General features: G+C 43.7%; 1 protein-coding gene across 2 annotated transcripts in view; it reads left to right on the top strand.

The window, feature by feature from the left end:
* CHN2 (chimerin 2) overlaps positions 1-23,310 on the top strand; it is a 236,342-nt gene that overhangs the window by 138,655 nt on the left and 74,377 nt on the right. The window contains exons 3-5 of one of the 2 annotated variants that reach the window (XM_066354285.1): positions 951-1,006; positions 18,986-19,017; positions 22,392-22,505. In XM_066354285.1, coding sequence (XP_066210382.1) covers positions 951-1,006; positions 18,986-19,017; positions 22,392-22,505 — 202 coding nt within the window. The remainder of the gene's footprint in view (positions 1-950; positions 1,007-18,985; positions 19,018-22,391; positions 22,506-23,310) is intronic. The other variant, XM_066354286.1, reaches the window with a different exon arrangement.

Raw genomic sequence — 23,310 nt, 5'->3', positions numbered from 1 at the left:
AGATTAATTCCCTCCAAAATGAACTCTTTCCTCTCCAGATTCTGCAGATAACACCAACTCCGTTTGTTTTCAAGTTCTGTTTCCATGGAAGTAGAACCCACTGGTATCTGCATCGGGCCGTTTCCCTCTAAGAGAAGGAACCAGACTAGCTGAGCAGCAGAAAATCATTTGTTAGAGTCTGAAAAAAAAAAAAAAAATCACAAAGGATAGTCTGAAAAATTGTATTTTTCTATTTAATTACCTGCTTTCCTCCGTGCCCAAGCCTGAAAGTCTGTCTTTAAAGCAGGATATAAAAGAGTTATTATCATTTAAGATATGAAAGGGCCCAAGGAAAAAAAAAAAAAAGAATGACAATGGGAGGGAAATAGTCAAAGAGATGAGACTCCACGGTGGTAGACCGAGCAGAAATGAAACTCATGAAAAAAGCAGCGACTTGGAGTTCCATTCACTCACAGAAGAATCAGCTGGGTCTTTGTACATAACTATAACTTTTCAGAAAATGACACTCCTTTTCCTCATGCCAGTCTTTCCTTGGTTTGTCAGGAGCCATCATATTTAAATTCAGGCGTCCTATTATCTTATTACTTAGGTACTCACAAGGAGCATTGCATTTATAAAACAGTAGGAAGAATTTTAGTCGTTATCTAGTCTTCCAAGAAAGCCGTAAAATGAACAATGCCAGTAACAATTAGGAAACTAAATTGGCCTTAGAAGAATAAAAAAAAAAAAAAAAAAAATCAATTTGGCCAGTTTACATTCCCAGTGACTAATTTCCATATAAATGACCTGACTTTATTCAGTCTAAAAATGTAGACTGTATCCTCTTTGTTTTGTGTTTAAAATATTTGTCATTTTTGAGATGTACTTGGGTGGAACGGTTTGAAGGTGTGGTGGTATGTGTTGCCATTTTCTGATTATAATGAACTTTTTGTTGTTGTTGTTCCTGGCAGTGTATCAGTTACAGCAAGAGGCGCCTCGTCCCAAGAGGATCATTTGTCCTGGGGAGGTCAGTACTCAGCTATTTCCAACACGCCTTGTTAAAGATGGTGACTTGTCAGCACCGAGTTGATATTGGAGGGCTTTTGGGTTTCCTGGGAGTTGATTTCTATTAATGTTTGTTACAGTGTCACCAAATTAAACATCTGAATCTGTATTTTGAGGACAGGTGGTATTTTTAAAATCCTAACTAACTTGGAATCAGATGCTCACATTTTTAACCATTGTAGAAGCCGACGAAACATCTTTTAGAAACCCCCCAAAACATGTATTTTGGTTGTTTTATTATTATGGGATGCTTCCAACGGAGAAACAACAGATAAGAATAAAGCTCTGGGTACTTACTCTCTCTAAGGCCATATTTAGCAAACCTTTATACTTTGTTATCTGGACTTGACTTTTTTTTTTTTTTTTTAATTCCTACAAGAAAAGTGACTGTGTTTTCATTCTTGGTAATAAGCTGGAACAATATGGCGACTCAAAAATGCCAACCATCCCCCCCCCCCCAAACTCTCCCTAGTTCTCTTTCACTTAATCAATCTCTTATCATCTGGGATGCCAGCATGATTTGAAAGGCGAAACCCAGGCTTTATTTTCTATTTTTGTACTGACCGGTTTCCTTAACAGCCAAACTAATATCCTTCAAACAGAGGTCCATGGGTCCTTGCTTATTTTCAGATTAAATCTGGAGTAGTAGGTATCTTGAGAAGGGTCACGTCTGCCTTACGTGGGGTCGGGGAGGGGAGCTCCGATTCCAACACTCGCGCAATTCATTCTTGACCCTCGGAACTCTGCAGCAGGCTGACCGGATCTGGTTCTGCACCTGTCTCAGACTTAGGTGCCCACGGCCAGAGCCAACTTTCACACTCGTTAATAAATGCTCCTACATAAAATTTTACTTCTGTGGTAAGGCATTAAAATTCATCAAGTAATCTGAATTTTAATGCAGAGTAAATATTCTCATGCAAGGAATATAGCTTGGGAGAAGAAAATATCTGAGCCTTCCGGACGTCTCCAGGGTGAAGTTTCATCTTTAGTTGGTAGTCTGATCGTGTCCTGTTATTAACCCTGCTGACTGTTGTCCTTTGGTTACTCAATAATATCCAAATAAGAAAAGAAGAGGAAAAATACAAAAATCTTAATGAGATGCTTTAAATAGGGTATTTATTTTATGAGAACCAAGAAACACGTAGTTAAAAATGCTTTCAATCCCACATTACATTTAGCATTTCTCCCATAGAAAAAAAATATATAGCCATGTACAGGGAACGAGAAGCATTTCAATGTCTCCATGAAAAGAGTGTTCGTAAAATTAGAATAGAGCTAAGGACTCTTCCTGGGAGTATAACTAAAATGTCTCCAGGCAAGGTTGGGCACCAGAAGCCCAAGGGTACAGTAAATACCCATTTGTTCATTTATGCAACAGATATATATACGGACAGCCTGCTCTGTTCTGACTTTGATCTGGGCGCCAGGAACGCAGCAGAGAACTCGGCTGTTGGTACTTTGAGTGTCATATTCAAAGAGAACAAAAATCGTGATGTAGGTAGTAAAGATGAATTTAAGAGCTTACCTCCACATTGCACGTGAGTGTGTGTAAAAGAGAGAGATGGAGACAGGGAGGGAGAGGGGAAGAGAGGAGGAAGGAGAGAAGGCACGTCAGCAGGCCCGTAAGCCAGAGGCCACGCTCGCAGCGGAAACGGGTGGATCCAGGCCGGCTTCAGAGAGGTTCTTCCCAGGCCGCCGTTGACACCTCAGACATCCGATGGGCTGAGGCTCCAGCTCCTCTCTCCTTAGCGATGCTCTTGTGTTGGAAGGGGGGCAAAGCAGAGCTGCGTGCGGCGGCCGCCACCACCTGCTCCAACTAAAGGACATGGCGCACATGCAGCTTCGTGATTCTCTGGGCTCTCGTTTAAACCAAGCCTTTCACCTTTTGACCTTCTATCGGTGTGATTGGCTAACTAGTTATGCCTGGTTGATGCTGGATTCACGGGTAGCTTGCCCCTTGGAACTCCAGATCATCCCATTTCGGCCATGAAACCGACCCTGACACGGATATTCATCGGCTCCATTTCTTCGCCAGGCAGCATGGGGCCCCTCTAGCCAGACGGGTGTCTGGTGATCAAGGGTCAAGCGTTCTGGAAGAACAGGCGCTGCTTAGACGAGTGCCAGCAGGAGTGGCTTCAGTTCCCTTTGTCCTGCTGCACGGCATTAACTGCAAACAATTCACGCCCGGATTGCGCGGCCTCCCAGGACTTGGTCGCCCTCGCGTGAAGGCGCGACCTCCGCTCAGACATTGGTGGAACCATTGATCTTGCTGCAGGTGGTGTTTGAGCGAACGTCTCTCTGCCTTGTAACACCCCTGCCTGCTCAGGGGACTTGCCTAATGAAGACAGAAAGCCTTTTGATTTTAGTGTGTGGCCAGAGAGATTGAAGCTTTATGAACGCATTTACATAAAGCCATAAAGGCTGTTTCTTCTGAGCAATGAGCTAGGATTGTTCTATGTCTTTGCCACGTCACCCCTTAGCTGGCTATTAAGAGTCGATGTTTTCTTTTCTTTTCTTTTTTTTTGTATTTTTCTGAAGCTGGAAAGGGGAAGAGACAGTCAGACAGACTCCCGCATGCGCCCGACCAGGATCCACCCGGCACGCCCACCAGGGGGCAATGCTTTGCCCATCCTGGGCGTCGCCATGTTGCGACCAGAGCCACTCTAGCGCCTGGGGCAGAGGCCAAGGAGCCATCCCCAGCGCCCGGGCCATCTTTGCTCCAATAGAGCCTTGGCTGCGGGAGGGGAAGAGAGAGACAAAGAGGAAGGAGGGGGGGGGTGGAGAAGCAAATGGGCGCTTCTCCTATGTGCCCTGGCCAGGAATCGAACCCGGGTCCCCCGCACGCCAGGCCGATGCTCTACCGCTGAGCCAACCGGCCAGGGCTGATGTTTTCTTTTTATACACAGTCCTTCTCCCCCCAGCCCCTCCTTAGAGCATGGCCAGCCTCCTATCCCTGGCGAGCCTGCCCAGATCCTCTCTGATGGTTAATAATCTCCCAGGCTATGGGCCTCTCTTTAGTTCGAGACCCCCCACTGGATGTGATAAGCACTCACAGTAGGGCCCTAAGCGAGTCTGCAGTCACAGAGACATGGAACACGGCTGCTCCAGGGTACAGGGCGCCGGCCACCCTGATGGAAATGCTTGGTGGCTGTCAACAGCTACCTACCACCTAATGAGCTTTGCTGGGGAACTAGGTGAGTCAAGGGTACAGAACGATTTAGAAGGCAAACCCCAAAGAGGTCTGCTAGCGCAGGCCAGGGGGCCGCTGCAGGGTCAGCAAGGCTTGTTCGGAATGCTGGCTGGAGCCCCTTCTCGGTCCCTGACTTAGAGCCAAGCTCCTACTGTCTCAGGGGGACTGAGGTCCACCCTGAGGGCAGACGTCCACTTTGCAGGACGCTGTACGTGAAACACCCGGGTCAAGTGCCCAGAACGAGGCCTGGTGCCCAGCAGGTCCTCCATGTTCGTGACTTACGGCGGTTTGCAGAAACCTGGGGGGAGGGCAGGTTCTGAGACGGTCAGTCATTCGGGACAGAGTCAGAGCAACACAGTGTTATTCTGAATGTGAGGGTAAAAGAAAAGGCCGTGATCAAGAACAAAGCCTCAGTGATCAGGAGCTGAACCGCCGGGAGGAAAGACTCGGAGGATGGGAAGCAGAAGGTACGAGCAGCTGCACGAGGCTCTGCGCCAGGCCGGCCAGGTAGGGTCAGCTCCTGCAACACGGCTCGCTGCCTCCTCGAGATTCAGCGCTGTGAATTAATGCTCATTGTGCAGCCACGGCGCCTGGCGCTCGACTGGCATTTCCTGAGTGCTCCTTGCCAAGAGATTCAAAACATCTTCCGGTATGCAAAATTCTCACTTGCCCTTTCTGTCAGTGATCAATCAGTCATATCATACACATTTATGTCTGGGTGGTCTGCCAGGAACTGTGCAGAATGTTGACTCCCAGATTTGTATCTCGAGCTGAGACCTCTCCCCTGGGTCTTGAGCAACTTGCTCCCTGTCTACCTGACCTCGTCGTGTAGATGTCTCACAGGCCGTCGCTAGCCTAGTGCTCAAGACAGAGCAAGGATCCCATTCCATTAAATGGCTCCCAACTTCAGAAACCAGGATGCCCCCCCCCCCCCGCTTTTCTCTTAGCCGTCGTCAGATTTACCTCCGATAGATCCTGCATCCCCACAGCTGTCACCTGGTTCGGGTCATTATCATTCTCTCCTGGATTCTCGCAGGTCAGCAGTCTCTTGCTTTCTCTCTCTGCTCCCTCTCTTGGTATTTTCCGTGAAGCCCACATTGACACACACACGATACACACATACACTACATTCACCAAACAAGAGCCCAGATCATCATTGTTAAGTATAGATCCAACAGTTTATTTTAAAAACCAGTTATCATGGCTCTTTAAATAAAAGCAGGCCTTCTTGCTACGCCTCTGAGCCACGCTTGGCCGAGGCCTTGGTTGGTTACCGCCCTTTCTACCCCATTCTTCTCAGTGTTGCTGCCTTTCAGCCCTGCTGCCTTTTGCTCTTATTCATCAAACACACCACAGCGCCGCTACCCCAGGGCCGTGGCATTTGCTCTTGGCCTGGAATCCCAGGTGTCACGCTTTCTGCACGTCCAGGTTTCATGTCAAACTTCACCCTAAGAACAGAAGCCCTCCCTGAATCCCATAAAAATTAGAACCTCCAGACCTCCTCTGTCATGTCGCACTGTGTATATTGGTTATAGTACTAAACACACTCTCTCTCTCTCTCATGTACTTTCTTGTCTTAATTCATTGTTTATTTGTTGCTTGTACATCTTCCTTTAGGCGAATATGAGCTCTAGAGACTTCATCGGTCTTAATCACGGGCACCTCCTTCCCTAACATGGAGCTCTGGGCCAAGCAGCCGTGGGCAATCAGCGTATCTATGGTAAAATGACAGAAGAAAGGATAGGGACCGTGAACATGAGACATTTAGACTTCTCAAACCATTACTGAGAGCGTACCCCATGTGCTCGATGTTGTTATTAGGCTAGCGAATTGGAATTTGAACAGTGAAGCTTTTTTCTTGAACACAGACCATTTTTTTTTTCCTGGAAAATTCTAAATTCCTGTTTGGCCTTTCAGAAAGGCCAAACGTCGAGATTGACTTGCGTGGCTAATGTCAAGTCAAGAGCCACTGGCGTTATCTAAAGGACTCACAGGAAGTAGAAATTCTTTTGTGACTGTAAATGACTCGGTATCATTTGCCTTTCTTCTTTGAAGTTGCTGGAATGAACACGGGCTTCTAAAAAAGCAATTTCAAAAAAAAAAAGAAGAAAAAGAAATAAATGACCTACGATTATTTCAAATCATTCTTCATTTTATGCCGCTTCATTGCCCGCCTCCCTTGCCATGGAACAATCTACTCTTAGGGGGAAAAAAGATTTTTTTTTTTTTTTAATGCAGAAGTGAACTGTACAACCGAGGTTTCTAGCTTTCATGAGCAGAACCAGCATTTTTCTCTTGATTGACAGAGGTTAAGCCAAGTACAGATGACAGTGACCTCTCTTAAGTAATACGTATTTTAACTCCTAGTGACCTGTCTTCACTTTTTAAATACCACTCGAGGTGCCTTTCTTTCTTGTGCATTTTATCTAGTGTTTGGTTTTCCTAACCCATTTTCCTAACCCGTTTCATTCTCTTTTACCTTTACTTGTAAAAACTGTTTGTTTGTTTGTTTGTTTGTTTAAGCCTACAGGAACATTTCATTTTATCATTATGCTTTCAAAATGTTGGTGCATCCCCCTTCACAGGCTCATAGCAATGTAGCTTTGGGTATGTCTGGAAGATCTTAACAAGCTGTAGTGATTGACCGTAGCGTTCTCAGTTAACTCAGGACATTATGAACCACAGATTTAAAGTAAACTCTTGAATTAGGGTGGTGAACACACAATATGATATACAGACGGTGTGGTATAGGACTGAAACCTATATAATTTTATTAACCAGTGTCACCCTGATAAATTCAATAAAAACTGAAGATCTGTGATTCCTTGGCCAGGGCAGCCCCTCAGGAGCTCCTTAGCAAAGGACTTATTGACTCGTTGCAAAGCACAGAGCACAAGTAATTTACACCAAAAACACCAAAGGTGCGGGTGCCCCCCACTGATGGCGAAGATGCGTGACCCCCAGGTGCCGCCATCTGTAGCTTTTGGAAAATAAAACTTTATTAAATCAAAATAAAATAAAGTCAACTCAGAGGGGATTTCCACTATTCTGCCATTCTCTTCTTTTTCTTCTTTTAGTCATTGAAAATAAATTCTTCTAAACAAATGTGCATTTGGGGGAACACAAAAATTCTACCGATTCTAGATATCGAGACCCCATGTCTCTGAAGTAATGAGATCGACTCTACGAGCCACAAACAAAAATCAATCCCATTGCCTTTTAATTGGCTTCCATGTGCAGTAATCAGAAGGCTATTTCTTCCCACGTAAGAAATATTTCTCTTCATCGTGGACTTTCTCCGCTGGTCTATTTCACCCCACCCCCCAATATTGACAACCTAGAATAAAAGGCTTTCCCGTCATTATTTCTCCCAGGCTTTCGTCTCACTGCCTAATGCAATCAAGCTTTCTGCTTTGTCCTGAGCAAGACTTGCTTTGGGTGTAGACCTACTGTACTAAAGGGGGAAACCTAGTAAAACCAATGTGAGAGAAAAGAAAGTTTGGACATAGGAGTTTTTCTTCCTCTAAAAAACAGATTTGTGCTTTTGTATTGACTTTCTTGTTGACAAGTGCTGTGACTTATCAAAATACTTAACCTTCCAAAAAAAGGATTCACTCTCTTTGGAATACTCTGAACAACTTCTGATGTAGTATACAGACTTTGCATATTTGCACCCAGAAAGTGTTGAGTCATTTCCAAGGCGATATTGTGAGCAGTGGATCAGCGCTCTTGAGGACAAGCTTCTTTCTGATTCGAAGGCTGAGAGGCTTTAAATCAAGGTACAGCTAGCCTGACCAGGGAAGGCCACCAAGGGACAGTGTGTGTGCCGAAGAAGAAGTTGAAGCAGAAGTGGGAGGTTTCTTCTTAAAACAGAATAAGATAAATGAAGGGGGGATTCAACAGTGATAGATAATAAGTAAAATTTCTTGAGACTCTTCTTTAATCTCTCTGGGTGATTTTTATTTCTTAAAATCTAACTTGAAAACATGTGTGTTTGTATTATATATATAATTGCTAGCAATGAACTACTGCATTGTATTGTTAGTTGTTTTAGAGTTAAAGTAAATAACCGATAGCATCACGGATTACAAAACATGCTCTGTTATCCTTATCTGGCCTCTGACAAGCATCACTCAAGATACCATCACTCACTGACGGGGGTGGGAGCTGGGAGTGGTCCAAACTGTAGGCACAACGGTTATGAGGAGGTGCTGGCTTTTGAAGGGCCAACCTTGCACATCCAAACAGGAAGCAAATATCACACTCCCACAGTGACTGCTATTTGAGCTATCTAGAGTATGCATGCTCTGTGACTCAGAGGTCAGGTTCAATAAAATTTCAGGTGTGGCCAGTATCATCCGGGAAAAGAAACAGGTGCATAGCACAGGGCTCACTAGTGAGGTATTAAAGACGTGCTTCACATTTTACTCACCATATTAAACATTAACTGAGAAATAGTGCCGATAAAAGCAGGTTATACTTCACCCCAGGCAAGCTATGTCTCCTAAGGAAATGTGGCCAGGCTGACCAAGCAGTGAGACATTTGAAAGCAGAGTTGTAACCCTTGACTTCACTTTCCGTCAGAAAAATGTGAGTGGTGCAATCTCAGACCAACCCAGTTTTACTGTGACTACCCTCAGTGATCTTGCCTAATGGTCTATTTGTCATCAGCCTTTTAATGAGACCTAATACCTAGGGAGAATTTACTATGCCCCGAGCGCTGGGTTGAGGTTTGCCTCTGTTATTCTTCACAACAGTCCCATGGGGATTGTCACCCCTCTCACTTTACAAGGGAAAGTGAGACAAGTAGCAGAGGACGGGTAGAGCCAGAGTTGAACCCAGAGCAAATCCAAGACTGGGCTTCTTACCCGGTGAGTCTCAAAGAGTGCTTCCAGGGCTAGCAGCTACAACATCGCCTGGGAACTCGTCAGAAATGCAGATTCTCTGGCCCCCCTCTGACCTGCTGAATCACCAGCTTAGAGCTGGGTCCCGGCAGCCTGGGTGTTACGAAGCCCTGTGGGTGATCCTGATGCTTGCCCACGTGTGAGGACCACTGTCGTGACGACTGTTCTCACTCCTGCTTTGTTCCACACTCCTTTCCCTGTGTCCTAGGATAGAAGAACCCAGACGCTTTGTCTCCTGATGATACGTACTGTTCGCCCAGTGCTGTGCTAGACTTGTCCTGGACTTCACAGCAAATGCCAAGTCACCCCATCGCCTCATAGCGCTTTTCTCTAGATGTACTTTTCCCTAGATGTTATTTTCTACCCTTTACAAATATTTGGCCTTTGCTTTCCTTCCCTGCTATGCCTAGCTTTCCCACACCCTCGTGTGCTGCAGAGGCCAGCTATGAATTCTTGTACAAGTATGGTCAGTGCTTAATTTACCTCAGTTTCCTACACCCACCTTCCAGTTTGTTATATACGTCTTAGTGTTGTGTTTGCATTACTAATTAATAACAAAAATGTTCAGGTTCAGTCCTAGGATGATTCATACTCGTGTTCGTTCATATTCAGTATATACTATAATGAACTCTGGCTTTTTAAAGATGTTCTCCTTAGCTCCTGATTCTTCACAAATGCTTGCTAGGTTTACTTTCGCTTCTAAGGGACCTTTGCATTAATAAAAATACCAAATCCTGTGCCGTGATGTCAGAAATAATTTAAATTATATTTCTGTTTTTCAATGCCGGTCTTTTCATTCAGTGGGTCATCTGTGTGCTTAATGAGCATTTCTTAGTTCGGGATTGTAAGGGAGCAATTTGCTAAGAAAAGCCAGGCCAGCCCAGGTCCTGCCTCCTTGCCTCAGTCTACCACTCCCCTCACTGTGTCCAGGCTGACATTGACTGAACCACTGGTAATTAATCACCTTTGGCCATATCCTTTCACAGATCCTAGTCTCTCTTGACATTAGCTCCAATACACCGTATCTCCCTGTCTTGTTGGACAAAATAGCAAGCCCTGCTTTAGCGATGGTATCTCTTTCTTCCTTCTTATTTACATGGCCAGTGTCATCTCCCCATATATTGTGGAAGGAAATTAAATAGCCTTGGCACAGCCCAACAAAAGCATATTGGTTGCCATCCAGCATCTTGTGTCCTTCTAGGTAATTACACATTGATTATTTGATGAACCCTTCTTGTATCTCCCTGGTAAATCTACCAAGTCCGTAATTACACTTTTCTGGTTGTCCCTACGCTTTGTTGTGGTCCTCAGGGTTCCATGACATCAAAGACAATGCTTAATGATGCTTTAGCAACATCATTCGATTCAAGGATGCAAGTCAGATCCCTTAGTGTTTCAGAATTCTCACTGTGTAACAATATAATTCAGCCACTTTCCGCCTTAGTTCATTTTGATTTTTTAAGTTGGCATCGGTATGCCATAGATTAAAAATTAATGGTTCACTCCTCCCGGTGCAGTCAGAGACGGAAGGGCATGAACACAAAGCAGTGATTTGACCCACCATTAAATGAAAAGCCGTTTGAGGCGTTGGCGAGCTCTCAGTTCTAAGCTAACTGTAAGACATCCTGAAACCAATTTTTAAGAATGGACTCTAATGTGTGATAGTCTAGCACAGGCATTGGCAAACCATAGCCTGCTGACTATTTTTGTGAATAAAGTTTTATTAGAACGCAACAATGCTTATTCCCTTATATTTTGTCAGTGATTGCTGTCATGCTCTTACAACAACTTGAGTACTTGAGACCAGGCCTCAAAGTCTATACAGTACAGGGTGGGGCAAAGTAGGTTTACACAAAACATAGAACCTTATCCTAAGTTATTTTTTATTATTGCATAATTTTCCATATGAACAACTATAAACTTAATCTTGCCCCACCCTGAATTGATTATCTAGCTCTTGCCAGAAAATGTTTGCTGACCGCCAGCCTTGCACTAGAAATCACTTTAAAGAGTGAGTTACTTCATGTAAAGCTCTCAGAATAGTGCCTGGCATTTATACATATATTGGAAGTATTGGTCTTCAATTTTTACCTTTTCCAAAGCACTATATAAAAAATAGTTAGGGGAAAAAGGGAATTTTAATATTTTCATTTAGGATGAATTTGATCCCTAGCCATTTTAAGAAATGTTTTGGCCCTTATATTTAACACATGTAAATTGATGAGAGAGGCCATGGCGGGTACAATGAACAGGTGTTCTTTCAGGCGCTTTGTCATGGTCAGTTTCCCTCTGTCAAGTAATGGTGGCCTGTTAGAAAAAGGGGCACAGCACCCCATAAACAGGAAATAAAAGAGTTGGGTGGAATCTCTTTATTTGAGAATACCATCTGAACATGTAAACTAAAGTCACTTTCTTTCATTTCCAAAACAAAGCTGGTTGTTGCTCTCCTAGTAAAAGTCTATATGCCATTGAATTCAAATGAATGATTTGCATGCTGAAGCATTTGGGGGGAAAGTCATTATGTCTGAAAAAAAAAGTTGGATTAATGAGTGGCTAGAGGGATGAATAAATCGATATTCCATAAAGCAAGTATAGTAAATGTTACAGAATCTAGCAGGTGTAGATATGGGTGTTTGCTGTAAATGTTTCATTCTTTCTGCGGTATAAAAATTTTCATAACAAAATGTCAAGAAGCAAAAGCAAAGATGGTACGAGAAGAGCAATGGCAGGATATGCTCTGGTCCAGGGAACAAACACCATCCCTTGGGTGCACTGCCCTGAGCGGCCAGAGGGTGTCTCAGTATCCCTGCGGCTGGAAGCACCTTCAGGCTAGCTCAAGAATTTTTAGCAAGGACTACAATAATTTGTCAGGAAAAGAATTTGAGCTCAAAGACAAACATTGATAATACTCTTTCGCTCTTGTTTATTATACCACGTGGGGAATTATTTGGGGGGAAGTGTCTGTTACAGAATTGCTAAATCAGGTCACGCTTCTAAAGAACAGAGAACAGGATTCTGGATCTTATGGCATCAGAAACGGGGCTTCAACCTTAAGTCTGTGGCTAGCCCCGCGTAGGACTGTGAGCAAGTGAATTTACTACTCTGAATTGCAGCCTTCTCATCGGTAAGAAGGAAGCAAAGATATATAGTCCATCCTCCTGGTGGAAGAATAAATGTTAATGCATTCTGAGAGCCATGAAGATCTCTCCAGACATTGAAGTCTCACTGGGAACGGTATCTCTCTCTCTCGCTCTCTCTCTCTCTCTCTCTCTCTCTCACACACACACACACACACACACACACACACACACACACACACCCAGACACGGGAATTGCTTCTTGAAGGACAGGCAAAAACAAAACAAAACTGTATTCATTTAATGTATAAAGCACAGATATGCATATATAACAGACATACAGTCTATAGTATTAAAGTTTCATTGGAAAGAGATGGTTGGGGGAAAAAACTACTTAAAAAAAAGGTCCATAGGAGACTACAGTGCAAAAACGGCTGAGAACATTTCTCTAGGGCTAGGCAATCTTTCATTTCTACCGTCCTCCGAGTTCTGTTTTCCTTTATTAGTCTTTAGGTGGGTGTACTTTTATACATCAGTTCGAACACAGACATTTGAGTGCTGACATCGAACACTTACATTTGAATACTCTTACTTACCTAGAAAGAGGAAGGAAAAAAAACTGGGGAGAAGAATGAGACTGACAGACGTTGTTTACCTTTTCCGCAGCGTCGAGTATCACTTAACCCAAATACCATTAAGCTTTAAAGGAAGGAATGCACTAGCAAGAGTGAGGAATTAAATAAGTGTCCTCATCCAATCTTTTTTTTCCCCCTGGAAACTTAACAGCAGCATTAGTTTTCCCTTGATTTGATTCGATTCTATTGGGTACTTCAGGCTCTTTGAGCCTGAGAGGTATGTGGAGAATTTAAAGAGAGTTCCAAGGAGAATGATGAAGATGAATTAAGGATGGGAATGCGGGCTCTATTAGAAAAGGTGAGAAGAACAAGGATTATATAATGTGAGGAACCAGGTGGCTCAGAGATGGCTTTTAATAGTGGAAACCTTATTCTACAGAGAATCTTCGCAGGTTCTCATGTGTACTGAAGACCCAAGGAAAAGCCAAAGTGTATTTTGAACAAGAAGAATCTAAGTTAGATGTTAAGATACAATTTCTGTCTGTAATTAAATTCTGGGTTTTGATTCTGTTCTATGATTTCTTTTTAAATAAGGTGCTTGTCTGTAGAAGGTAGCAAGAGGATGGACAGGTAGACTGACCCCATTTGATTCTCCTTTCTTGGTGGGAAGCCAGCCAGACACCCTGGCCAATAATGGCCCCCATGGGATTTGGCTTGATGAGAGGAAAGAGCCATTGCACCAGGAGCTATGGCTTCAGGCTGCCAGAGGATGATTACAAAATGCTAGGCAAGGAAGTGTCAGGGCAGAGCCAGATAGTACACATAATTGTGTTGTCTAAACAAGGAGGGCCTGAGTTGGGTGCTGGGAGCCAGCACATGGAGCCAAGGAATCAGGGCCAGGGAAGATGTGGCGATGAAACCCGGGTCCCCGGGATCTGGGCCAGCAGGAGAGGAGAGTGCTGCCTATGGCTAGGCTTTTGGGTGTTTCTAGAAGTCTACTGTGAGAGCCATGCACAGCCCCTAGGAAGGTTTCCCACACTCCTAGGAATGTGTTCATTCGCTCCGTGTTCTGGAACTACTGCCCGAAGTCATGGTTCCCAGTCTCAGGTGTATGGCAGAATCCTCTATGGAGCATGCTAACCCTTAGAGCCACCCTGGCTGCAGCCCTGGAGAGTGGGGCGTAATGGCAGTATCTCTTAGGGTTCTGTTGTGAACAACATAAACCATATCTGGCTAATTTAGAAGAGAGAAAAAAAGACAGCAGTTGGTTGGAAGGCTATGAAGAAATTTCCTGGGTGGAAAGAAAAGCTAAGAAATCAGGGGCTTTGGGAAGGGTACGTGAGCCATCTCCGGGGACCCGGGAGGTGGGATGGATGCACCTCTGAGCAGTAGAGTGTGATGGTTAGGGGCCCGAGCTTTAAGATTATAGAGCCTGCTTGTATGCTCTGCTGCTCTATGCCTCGTTGATCCTTTGGAAATTGGTACAATCAATCGTACTTATTGGGTAGTCACAAGGATTGATTGGGTTAATATATGTAAAGGAAGTGCTTAGAACAATGCATAGCCCATACTAAGTTTTTAATAACGATTGGCGATTGTTACTGTTGTCGCTGTTAGGCTCTGCCACGCATGTGGGTCAACTCTAACAGTTTCTCTTAATAGCGTCTCCTGCAAATTCAAGGGCTAGAGCATCCCAGTGGCTTCTGTTAATTCACATGTTCACACGTTCACACCTTGTTAGAGGATGTGTGGGACCCTGATTAGCCGAGACACTGACTATAAGCCAAACTCTTCCACTCCTCCTCCCTGTGGATGGTGCCACCGAAGGCATCCTCCACCCAGAGCCCCAGCGATAAACTGTCACTCCAGGTTCCTCCCTCTCACCCAGCCCCACCTGCAACCTGCCGCTCTTTTCCATTTTATGTAAGTTCTTAACTGCTCTCGCATCTTTCCATATTCACTGGCTATCAATTCACCTGGACCATTGAAATCGTTTATTCCTAGGTCTCCCTATTGATACTTTTATCACCCTCCAATGTATCTTTCACCCTGAGGTCAGAAAATGCAAATCTTATGATTACTCCCTGCTCAGAATTGTTCACTGGCTTCCCATTGCCGTGTGGTCAAGCCTACACCAGTGGTCCCCAACCCCCGGGCCGCAGACCGGTACCGGTCCGTGGGCCATTTGGCACCGGTCCGCAGAGAAAGAATAAATAACTTACATTATTTCCATTTTATTTATATAAATATTTAAGTCTGAACGATGTTTTATTTTTTTAAAATGACCAGATTCCCTCTGTTACATCCGTCTAAGACTCACTCTTGATGCTTGTCTCGGTCACGTGATACATTTATCCGTCCCACCCTAAAGGCCAGTCCGTGAAAATATTTTCTGACATTAAACCAGTCCGTGGCCCAAAAAAGGGTGGGGACCACTGGCCTACACCATTTAGTGGGACCTTCCCAGACCACCCAATCTAAAAGTGGTATTTCCTCACCTGGCAATAACGTAACTGTTTTCCCTTAGTGTTGGATTTTTTTATAATTTAGATTAAATATAGTAAAACTGTGAGTCTGTTCAGTTTTATATTTAACTGAGTAGTTGGAGGTATTTCTGTCTTTTCTTAAAAGCTACTGTTATACATTATTGGGATTACCAAAAATATTTTCTCTTACCTTCCTTTTACTCCATTTTACATAATGTATTTTAAGTATTCGTTGCTTGTTGCATTTTGGTCTAAAAAAAAATTTTTTTTAACAGTCTTCCTTGGGAATACTCAGGACTCCAAAGTTCTTTTAGTCTAGAGCAAGGTTTCTCAACTTCAGCACCGTATACATCTTGGGTGGGATAATTTCTTGGGTTTTGGGGGGGAAGGATGGGATGAGCTGTCCTGTGCATTGTAGGATGTTTACCCACCGACACTCCTGAACTCTACCCACTACACGCCAGGAGCACCCTCCCTGGTCCTGACAGTCTAGGCATCGCCTAGTGTCCCCTGGGGAGCGAAACCCCTCCCCTCCCAGCTGAGAACCATAGGGCTAAGAAAATTCTTATTTTATTTGTCCTAATAAATCATCACTGACTTTAAAAATTCTGTTTCCTGGGGGAAATCTGGGAAGGCGCAGGGGAAGAAGGCAGCAAACACACCAGTAAATAGAAGTGTGTGGGTCCTGAGCACGCCCAGCCTGGTAGGGTGAGCTGTGAGCCAGCCGAGTGTCTACAGCAGGTGCCCACCCCACAGTGCCCAACGCGCATGCATTCACAGAGCTTCTCAAAGCCATGGGTCACCTTGTCAGGAGATTTATTGTAGAAAGATGGGCCAATAGATTTTTGGGTTGTTTTTTTTTTTAATAATAATCAAGAGAAGAAGGAATTTACCTCATTAGTGCCTCATGAACATTCTGGAAGCCTTAAACTAATGCCCTGAGGAAAAATAAGGCCTTAGATTCTAGATAAAAAGAAACAGAAGATTTTAAGATTTGTTCGATTTTCATTCTACACGATGCACTTTGACTGCAAAACTGAACATTTCAGTACCTGCATTTTCTTTCTCTGCTTTTCAAGAGAGAACTTTGATTTCTAATTAGAAGGGAATTAGCCATATTTACTTTTTCCTGGGTGAAATCGCCCCGATATCACCAATACAAATCTCCCTATCAAAAGCCTGTCCTTCACGTTTGACCTGCAGCTCAGAAAACTCCGCCGCCTCGCTGCCCTGCGTAGGAGGGTGTTAAATCGGGTTTTTAAATTATTTCTAGTAAGTCAAAACTTAACATATACCAGCTGCTAGGAGATTATAAAAGCTTTGTTTTTTCAATAATTGGAAACCTTGTTTACAGAGGACTCACAATATTCTTTAAATGTCTTTGTGTTGAATACAAAAGAACTTGTGTTTATCTAGGCAATGATAATCTGACTATAAAGCAAACTAATTTAGGGATTATGTTTCCTGCCTCTCACTACACAGCTGTCACCCTACTGGTTTTCTTTCAAGCTTTGCAAACTGCTGAGAATTCTTCCTGAAAATTAGAAGACTAAATTGGAAAATAAACCAGGTAGCATAAATCGAAATGCCTATACCTCTAAATCACAGAGAAATACTTGAGAGAAGGCAAATTTATCCCGAGTTCTCATTCGTTAACTCAAGGATGGAATTCAGTTCGCGACAAAGAGATTTGAAGGTGATCCATTCTGGCAAAGAAAAACCAAGGACATTTCGGACAATCCAATAGTTCAGCAAAGTGTGGCAATGTGCCATCGCCAATGACATCATTGACGATGGTTGGTATCTTCTCTGAAGAAGCAGGTAGAGCAGGTGTTAAGGGTGTAGGTGCCGGCTCTGAAGCCAGTTACTAGCTCTGTGACCTCACATTGATTATTTAGGGGCCCTCTGTAAAATAACAGCATTGTTTAGGGGCCCTCTGTAAAATAACTTACCCCTCACTGTCTTACCCACTATACACTTGTCTGTTTCCACTGGCTTTTCTAGTGCTAAATTTTTTCTGCGCCATGGTGGTGTTGCAGTCACTTGTCTATAGTATCATAAAAGTAAGAAGGAGGCTGCAGGGCCTGTGTTGGTGCAGTCGATAAAGCATTGACCTGGAACGCTGAGGTCATCGGTTCGAAGCCCTGGACTTACCTGGTCAAGGCACATACGACATGCAATCAATGAACAACTAAAGTGAAGCAACTATAAGTTGATACTTCTCTCCCTCTTCTACCTCTCTCTCTCTCTCCTCGTTCTGTAAAATCAAGAAATAAAATTTTAAAAAAAGGAAGAAAGAAATTTGAAAGCCAATAGAACAATATAAATGACAAAATGTTCAACTCATATTAAAAAGCTTCCCAGCATGTAGAGTAATGGTACACATCAGATAACAAGGTGCCTTTTACGCACTTATTGCTTCTATTAATGACATTTTTTTTTTTAGACCTTCCTTTGTAAATGATATCAAGCGAGCTTCAAACCTTGAAGATTGGGAGTTATGAGAGCCCCTTTCTTGGTTCAGTGCTTTTTAAGTGTAAAACGCACAGATGAGTGAACACATATTTAGAAGTGTCAAGATGATTAGTTTTATGCCGGCCAAGCTCATCCAGGCAGGCTTGTGAACGCAGTCCTCAGATTTCCTGGCTCCCCTCGCTGAGACTTTCCCCCTGCCCATACCTCCCTACTGCCCACTCAGACCCCTGCACCCTCCAGGGGGTGGAGGTCGGCCAGGTAACTGCCCAGTACCTTGCAATATCACCTCTTTGCCCACCTGTAAGCCCTGCACGGAACCCCCCAGCCGACTGTAGATAGAAATGACTATAAATAAAACCTCGGCAGGCTCCCATTCTACTCTTAGGAAAGAGGCGTCAACTTGCTGTCATAACCATCAATGAAAACTTAGAACTTCATGTGGTTCCACTGTGCTTCCAGTGTCCCTGGAGTCAGACCAGAACAAAAGCTCAACATGAAAATTCATGTTCATTTTTCCCTGAATACAACACCATGAACATCAGAAAACAAAGTTCTCGTGAAAGCAGACTATTCTGTATGTGATAAAAATTCAATGCGATCACCCCGAGGCAGAAGTTGTGATTGGAAACTCTCTTCTGGAATGCTTATGATGTTTAGGCGAGTCATAAATCTTGTCCTCTGTGTCTTGTACCTCTGGTGTCAAATAAATTGTAGGTCATTAGCAGTTTGTTGGGAAAAAAAAAAAAAGAATGTTAGAATATTGATCTTATCTTGAACGAGACCAAATTTTTTTTTAATCCAGGTGCACGCCTCATTTTTATTGTAAATACATAATGAAATGAAGGGATGAAGACTGAAATAAATGCTTATATCTTATTCATGATAAAAAAAATATTCATTCTATCCTTCTGGATGAAACCTTGTAATATGTTTATAAATTCACTAATATTAAAATAAGCATCACCATGTTTCTTTTGAAAATGTTTTATTAGGTGGTTGGGTTTGGGTGAGGAATGAACCTAGTGATTAGAGAAATATGATTATTCTAGAGCATTCTACCACAGACAGTGGAATGTATTGGTTAACTCTGTAGCTTGCTGGATCTCTGGCTTGGGGAAGTAACACTGTAGTAAAATTAGCACCAGGATTCTAGCTCTGTTGATTTGACTAGCATTTTTATCTATCTGATTTGAATTGAAACACATTATTAATATTTTTCTTCTTTTTAATATAGGTGGAAAACAGACCAAAATATTATGGAAGAGAGTACGTATAAATGCTATTCTGTGTTTTAATAATGTAATAATTAGTCACTTCACATGTCATATAGATATAAATATTAAAATTTTTCTAATGTAAGATCTTCACCAAATCTTCATTGTGCAAGAGTTTGACCCTAACGATAAATGCAATCAGGTTCCTTTGTGTTGTTGCATTTTCTTTATAACCCTCAGGTGCTCAGCTTCTATTACTGTGGGAAGGAGCATATCTCCTGCTCCTCTCCACAAGAACAGCCACCCAGAGCCTGGCTGGTACTTGAAGCATGAGGCAGCATTTTCCATAGCTGAGACTTTGTATTTTACTTCACTTTCTATCTCAATTTATATCAGCAGTTAGGGTGTCAAAGATCAGTAAACCACAGCTGAACTTCCTTTCATGGACCTCAGTAAATGCAATATTTAGGAAAGTCCCTCTCCACCCCCCACCGTGTCCTCACAGTCTCATAAAACCAAAGTGATCATTTCTCTTGACTCGGCTGCATTATCTAAATTACCTAATGACATCATTATTATTGCCTCCCATTTTCCTTTTAATTTTTAAGCCTTGTTTTGCTTTACTTTCTCGGAAACCTACTGCAAAGCAAACACGCATTATTATTCAGTCTTTAAGTCTGTGGCCTAGACCCTAGAGAACGGCTTGGGGGGGGGGGGGGCAGGCAGGACCATTTGAGTGGGGGCAGCTGTCCAATCACTTCTCTTCCCACGTGCTCAACCTGGAGGCTGTTAGGAGGCAAAGCCTCTTTGAAGTGCACCTCCCACGCTCTGTGGACCAATCCTAAACCTTCTTCAATTCCCTTACCCATCAGAGCTTCACCTTGGTGATTAATGGCCCTCTCATTGGTCCCAGCCCCCAGCCACTTCCTAATTGCCACGGCTGCCATTCCGAACCTTCCTTCCTGACCTGGGGGATCCAGCCCGGCACCTCTGGAATGCCTGCAGAACGCTGGCCTCAGCTCTCATCCATCCCCACGTCCCTAACGTCCCTACTGTCTAGCCTACTTAGTTGTCTGTAGTATGATTGCTTTTTTTTTTTCTTCCATAGACTGATCTTGATTTTGCTCACAGAAAACACAATTAATAAAGCAAGAGAAAATGAAAACCTACATACACTTTTCAAATGGAACACTGGAATACATACGTGAACACTTCTGTGTGTTTGTTTTGCATAAACGTTTTTGTTGAATAACCATCCCGTTCTCATCCTGCAACCCCCAGACCACAGGAACTCTATAGTGGGAGGGCGCCCAGGGAACTCTTTCTTAACCAAGGAAAAGGAACATGTATGCATTAGAGCAGGGGTCCCCAAACTTTTTACACAGGGGGCCAGTTCACTGTCCCTCAGACCGTTGGAGGGCCAGACTATAAAAAAGCTATGAACAAATTCCTATGCACACTGCACATATTTTATTTTAAAGTAAAAAACAAAACGGGAACAAATACAATATTTAAAATAAAGAACAGGTAAATTTAAATCAACAAACTGACCAGTATTTCAATGGGAACTATGCTCCTCTCACTGACCACCAATGAAAGAAGTGCCCCTTCCGGAAGTGCTGCGAGGGCCGGATAAATGGCCTCAGGGGGCCGCATGTGGCCCGCCGGCTGTAGTTTGGGGACCCCTGCATTAGAGGGAAATTCACTTCAAAACTTCAGATTCTGGGCCCTGGCTGGTTGGCTCAGTGGTAGAGCATCGGCCTGGCGTGCATGGGACCCGGGTTTGATTCCCGGCCAGGGCACATAGGAGAAGCGCCCATTTGCTTCTCCACCCTCCTCCCTTCCTTCCTCTCTGTCTCTCTCTTCCCCTCCCACAGCCAATGCTCCATTGGAGCAAAGATGGCCCGGTCGCTGGGGATGGCTCCTTGGCCTCTGCCCCAGGCGCTAGAGTGGCTCTGGTTGCAGCAGAGCGACCCCCCGGAGGGGCAGAGCATCGCCCCCTGGTGAGCAGAGCTTCGCCCCTGGTGGGCGTGCTGGGTGGATCCCGGTCGGGCGCATGTGGGAGTCTGTCTGACTGTCTCTCCCCGTTTCCAAACTTCAGATTCTGGGCTTCCTTTTTTTTTTTTAGAATGAAAGGTTTTCCTGTTCCATTCAAAAAGCAATGGATACTTTATTGACGAAACGTATTTTTTTTTTCCTAGAAGGAATCACAAACACACATTAAAAAAACAACAACTGTTGACAATGGTACTTTTAAGGAAAGAGAAATTTTCTTCTGTATTATTTACATTTTTCTTTCATTTGTGTCTTTAACTTTTGAATTTTGAATTTTCCCACTGTTGCACAGATATTAATTTTTTTATAAATTTTTATTAATTTTAATGGGGTGACATCAATAAATCAGGGTACATATGTTCAAAGAGATCTTATTTTTGTTCTTAAAAAATTAATGAAGTAATACCTTCTGATTTGGGAAAATTAGGAACTATAGGAATTTAGACAGCGCAAAACAGCCACCATCCACCCTGAGAGAGACGTATGAACCTCTGCTCTTCACCTCTTTCCTTCCGGTCCCTGGACGCGCTTTCTTTCACAAAGCTGGGATCATGAGAGATACACAGCACACATACAATCCCACACTTGTTCTGCAGGGGCCACCTGGACCCACTGAACCTGGCTGTGCACCAAGCCTCCGAAATCGCCCGTAGAACTGGAGACACTGGTCTCCCTTTGGGTAGGAGTGTTGCTCTTATATCATGACACTGAGGAGCACTGACTACTCCAAGATCTCAATACATTGTCCTCTGATTTCATATTTGCATTTTTGAGCAGGGGCAAAGAAAAATGAAACTTTCTTTCTAGCCAACTCCCCTCCCTCTCCCCCTTCCAGGAAGGAACATTTTTTTCAAACATATCCCTAAGCTATTGCTCTCTAAATTTAAAGAAATAGAAGAATGTTGATTATTGCTGGCTATTCTTTCCAGAGAATGAGCCTCGAAAATTAACAACACCCCGCACCTAAAGTAAGCAGGCTCATAATCAGTAAGTGTTCGTTTGTAATCAGGATAATACATAGTTCTGTGTTGCAGCAGAGATCTAAACTGGTGATTGCTCTTTTGTTATTCCGCATGGTTAAAAAAAAAAAAAAAAAAAAAAAGCCGTAGCCTGGCGTTTTGTTTCCATTTTAATTTTCAGCTTGCGAGCAAAGATAGACTGTGTCCTCTTCATTTTATTTGGCTTCTTGAAAGCTTAGTATCTGTTTGGATGCATTCGGAGAGGCTGTTCCAAGTGCATCTTTACGATGCACAGTAACAACTCCCCGTTGTGGCCAAGTAGGGGGCTGTGATTCCGGGTTTGCCCTGCCGTCTCTTTGTGGTCCGTGCTTTGTCTGTGGTCTGTTCAGAACAGCGTGGTCTCTGTCCCCAGGTTCCACGGGATCATCTCCCGCGAGCAGGCTGACGAGCTTCTTGGAGGCGTGGAGGGCGCCTACATTCTTCGAGAGAGCCAGCGCCAGCCAGGATGCTACACGTTAGCGCTCAGGTGACCTTGACTTTCGCCCCGTGGTGTGCTTGCCTTACAAGGGACCTCGCTTATTTTTTTTCTTATTTTCAAATTGCTATAAAATAGATATAGCAGACAACGTACTGTTTTAACCATTTTAAAATGTACAATTAGTGGTATCAGGTATCTTCTCAATGTTGTGCAACCATCTCCTTTATCCACTTCAGGACATTTTTTTGTTATCATTCCGAGCAGAAAAATCTGAACCTATTACACAATTACTTCACATTCCATCCCCTACTTATTTACAGAGAACCAGCCGTGTGTGAGAGGGTTACCCGTTTCCTGGGCGACAGGTGTTACCAGTATGGTGGACACTGAGGCTCTGTACACACACAGTGACTGGAGAACTATCTGGAGAGCTGGTGCTCCTGTAGCCGCTTCTCCCTGAAGCATTGAACCAGCTGAGGGAGAGAGGCCTCTGCTTGTCAAAAGTCTGCGCCTCACACTGTGCGCCTGAACGGACGTGCAGCTGGTCCGGGGCGTCCTCTCAGGGATCACACTGACCCAAAAGACTCCCCATGGTAGTCATGGCGCTCCATGCGAGTGAACCGTCCGAGCTGAGTTCTCATGAGCCTTTTACTGCAAAGTTGTGAGTATCCAAATCACAGCACTCGAAAGGCGTCGCATTTACTGTGCCTTCCTAACCTTGGTTGGGTATTTCATGTCATTTGATACTCACAACGGTCCTCTACGGTTTGGGGAAGGTATCCAATTTCAGAATCGAATCATCTTTCAAAAAAAATTCATTTCGTGAACTCTTTGGAGTTGGGAAGACCTTTCT

This window comes from Saccopteryx leptura, chromosome 12 (assembly GCF_036850995.1).
Source record: "Saccopteryx leptura isolate mSacLep1 chromosome 12, mSacLep1_pri_phased_curated, whole genome shotgun sequence".
NCBI classification, from domain to species: domain Eukaryota; kingdom Metazoa; phylum Chordata; class Mammalia; order Chiroptera; family Emballonuridae; genus Saccopteryx; species Saccopteryx leptura.
The sequence above is the reverse complement of the archived record's forward strand: the minus strand, read 5'-3'. Positions and strand labels throughout refer to the sequence as shown.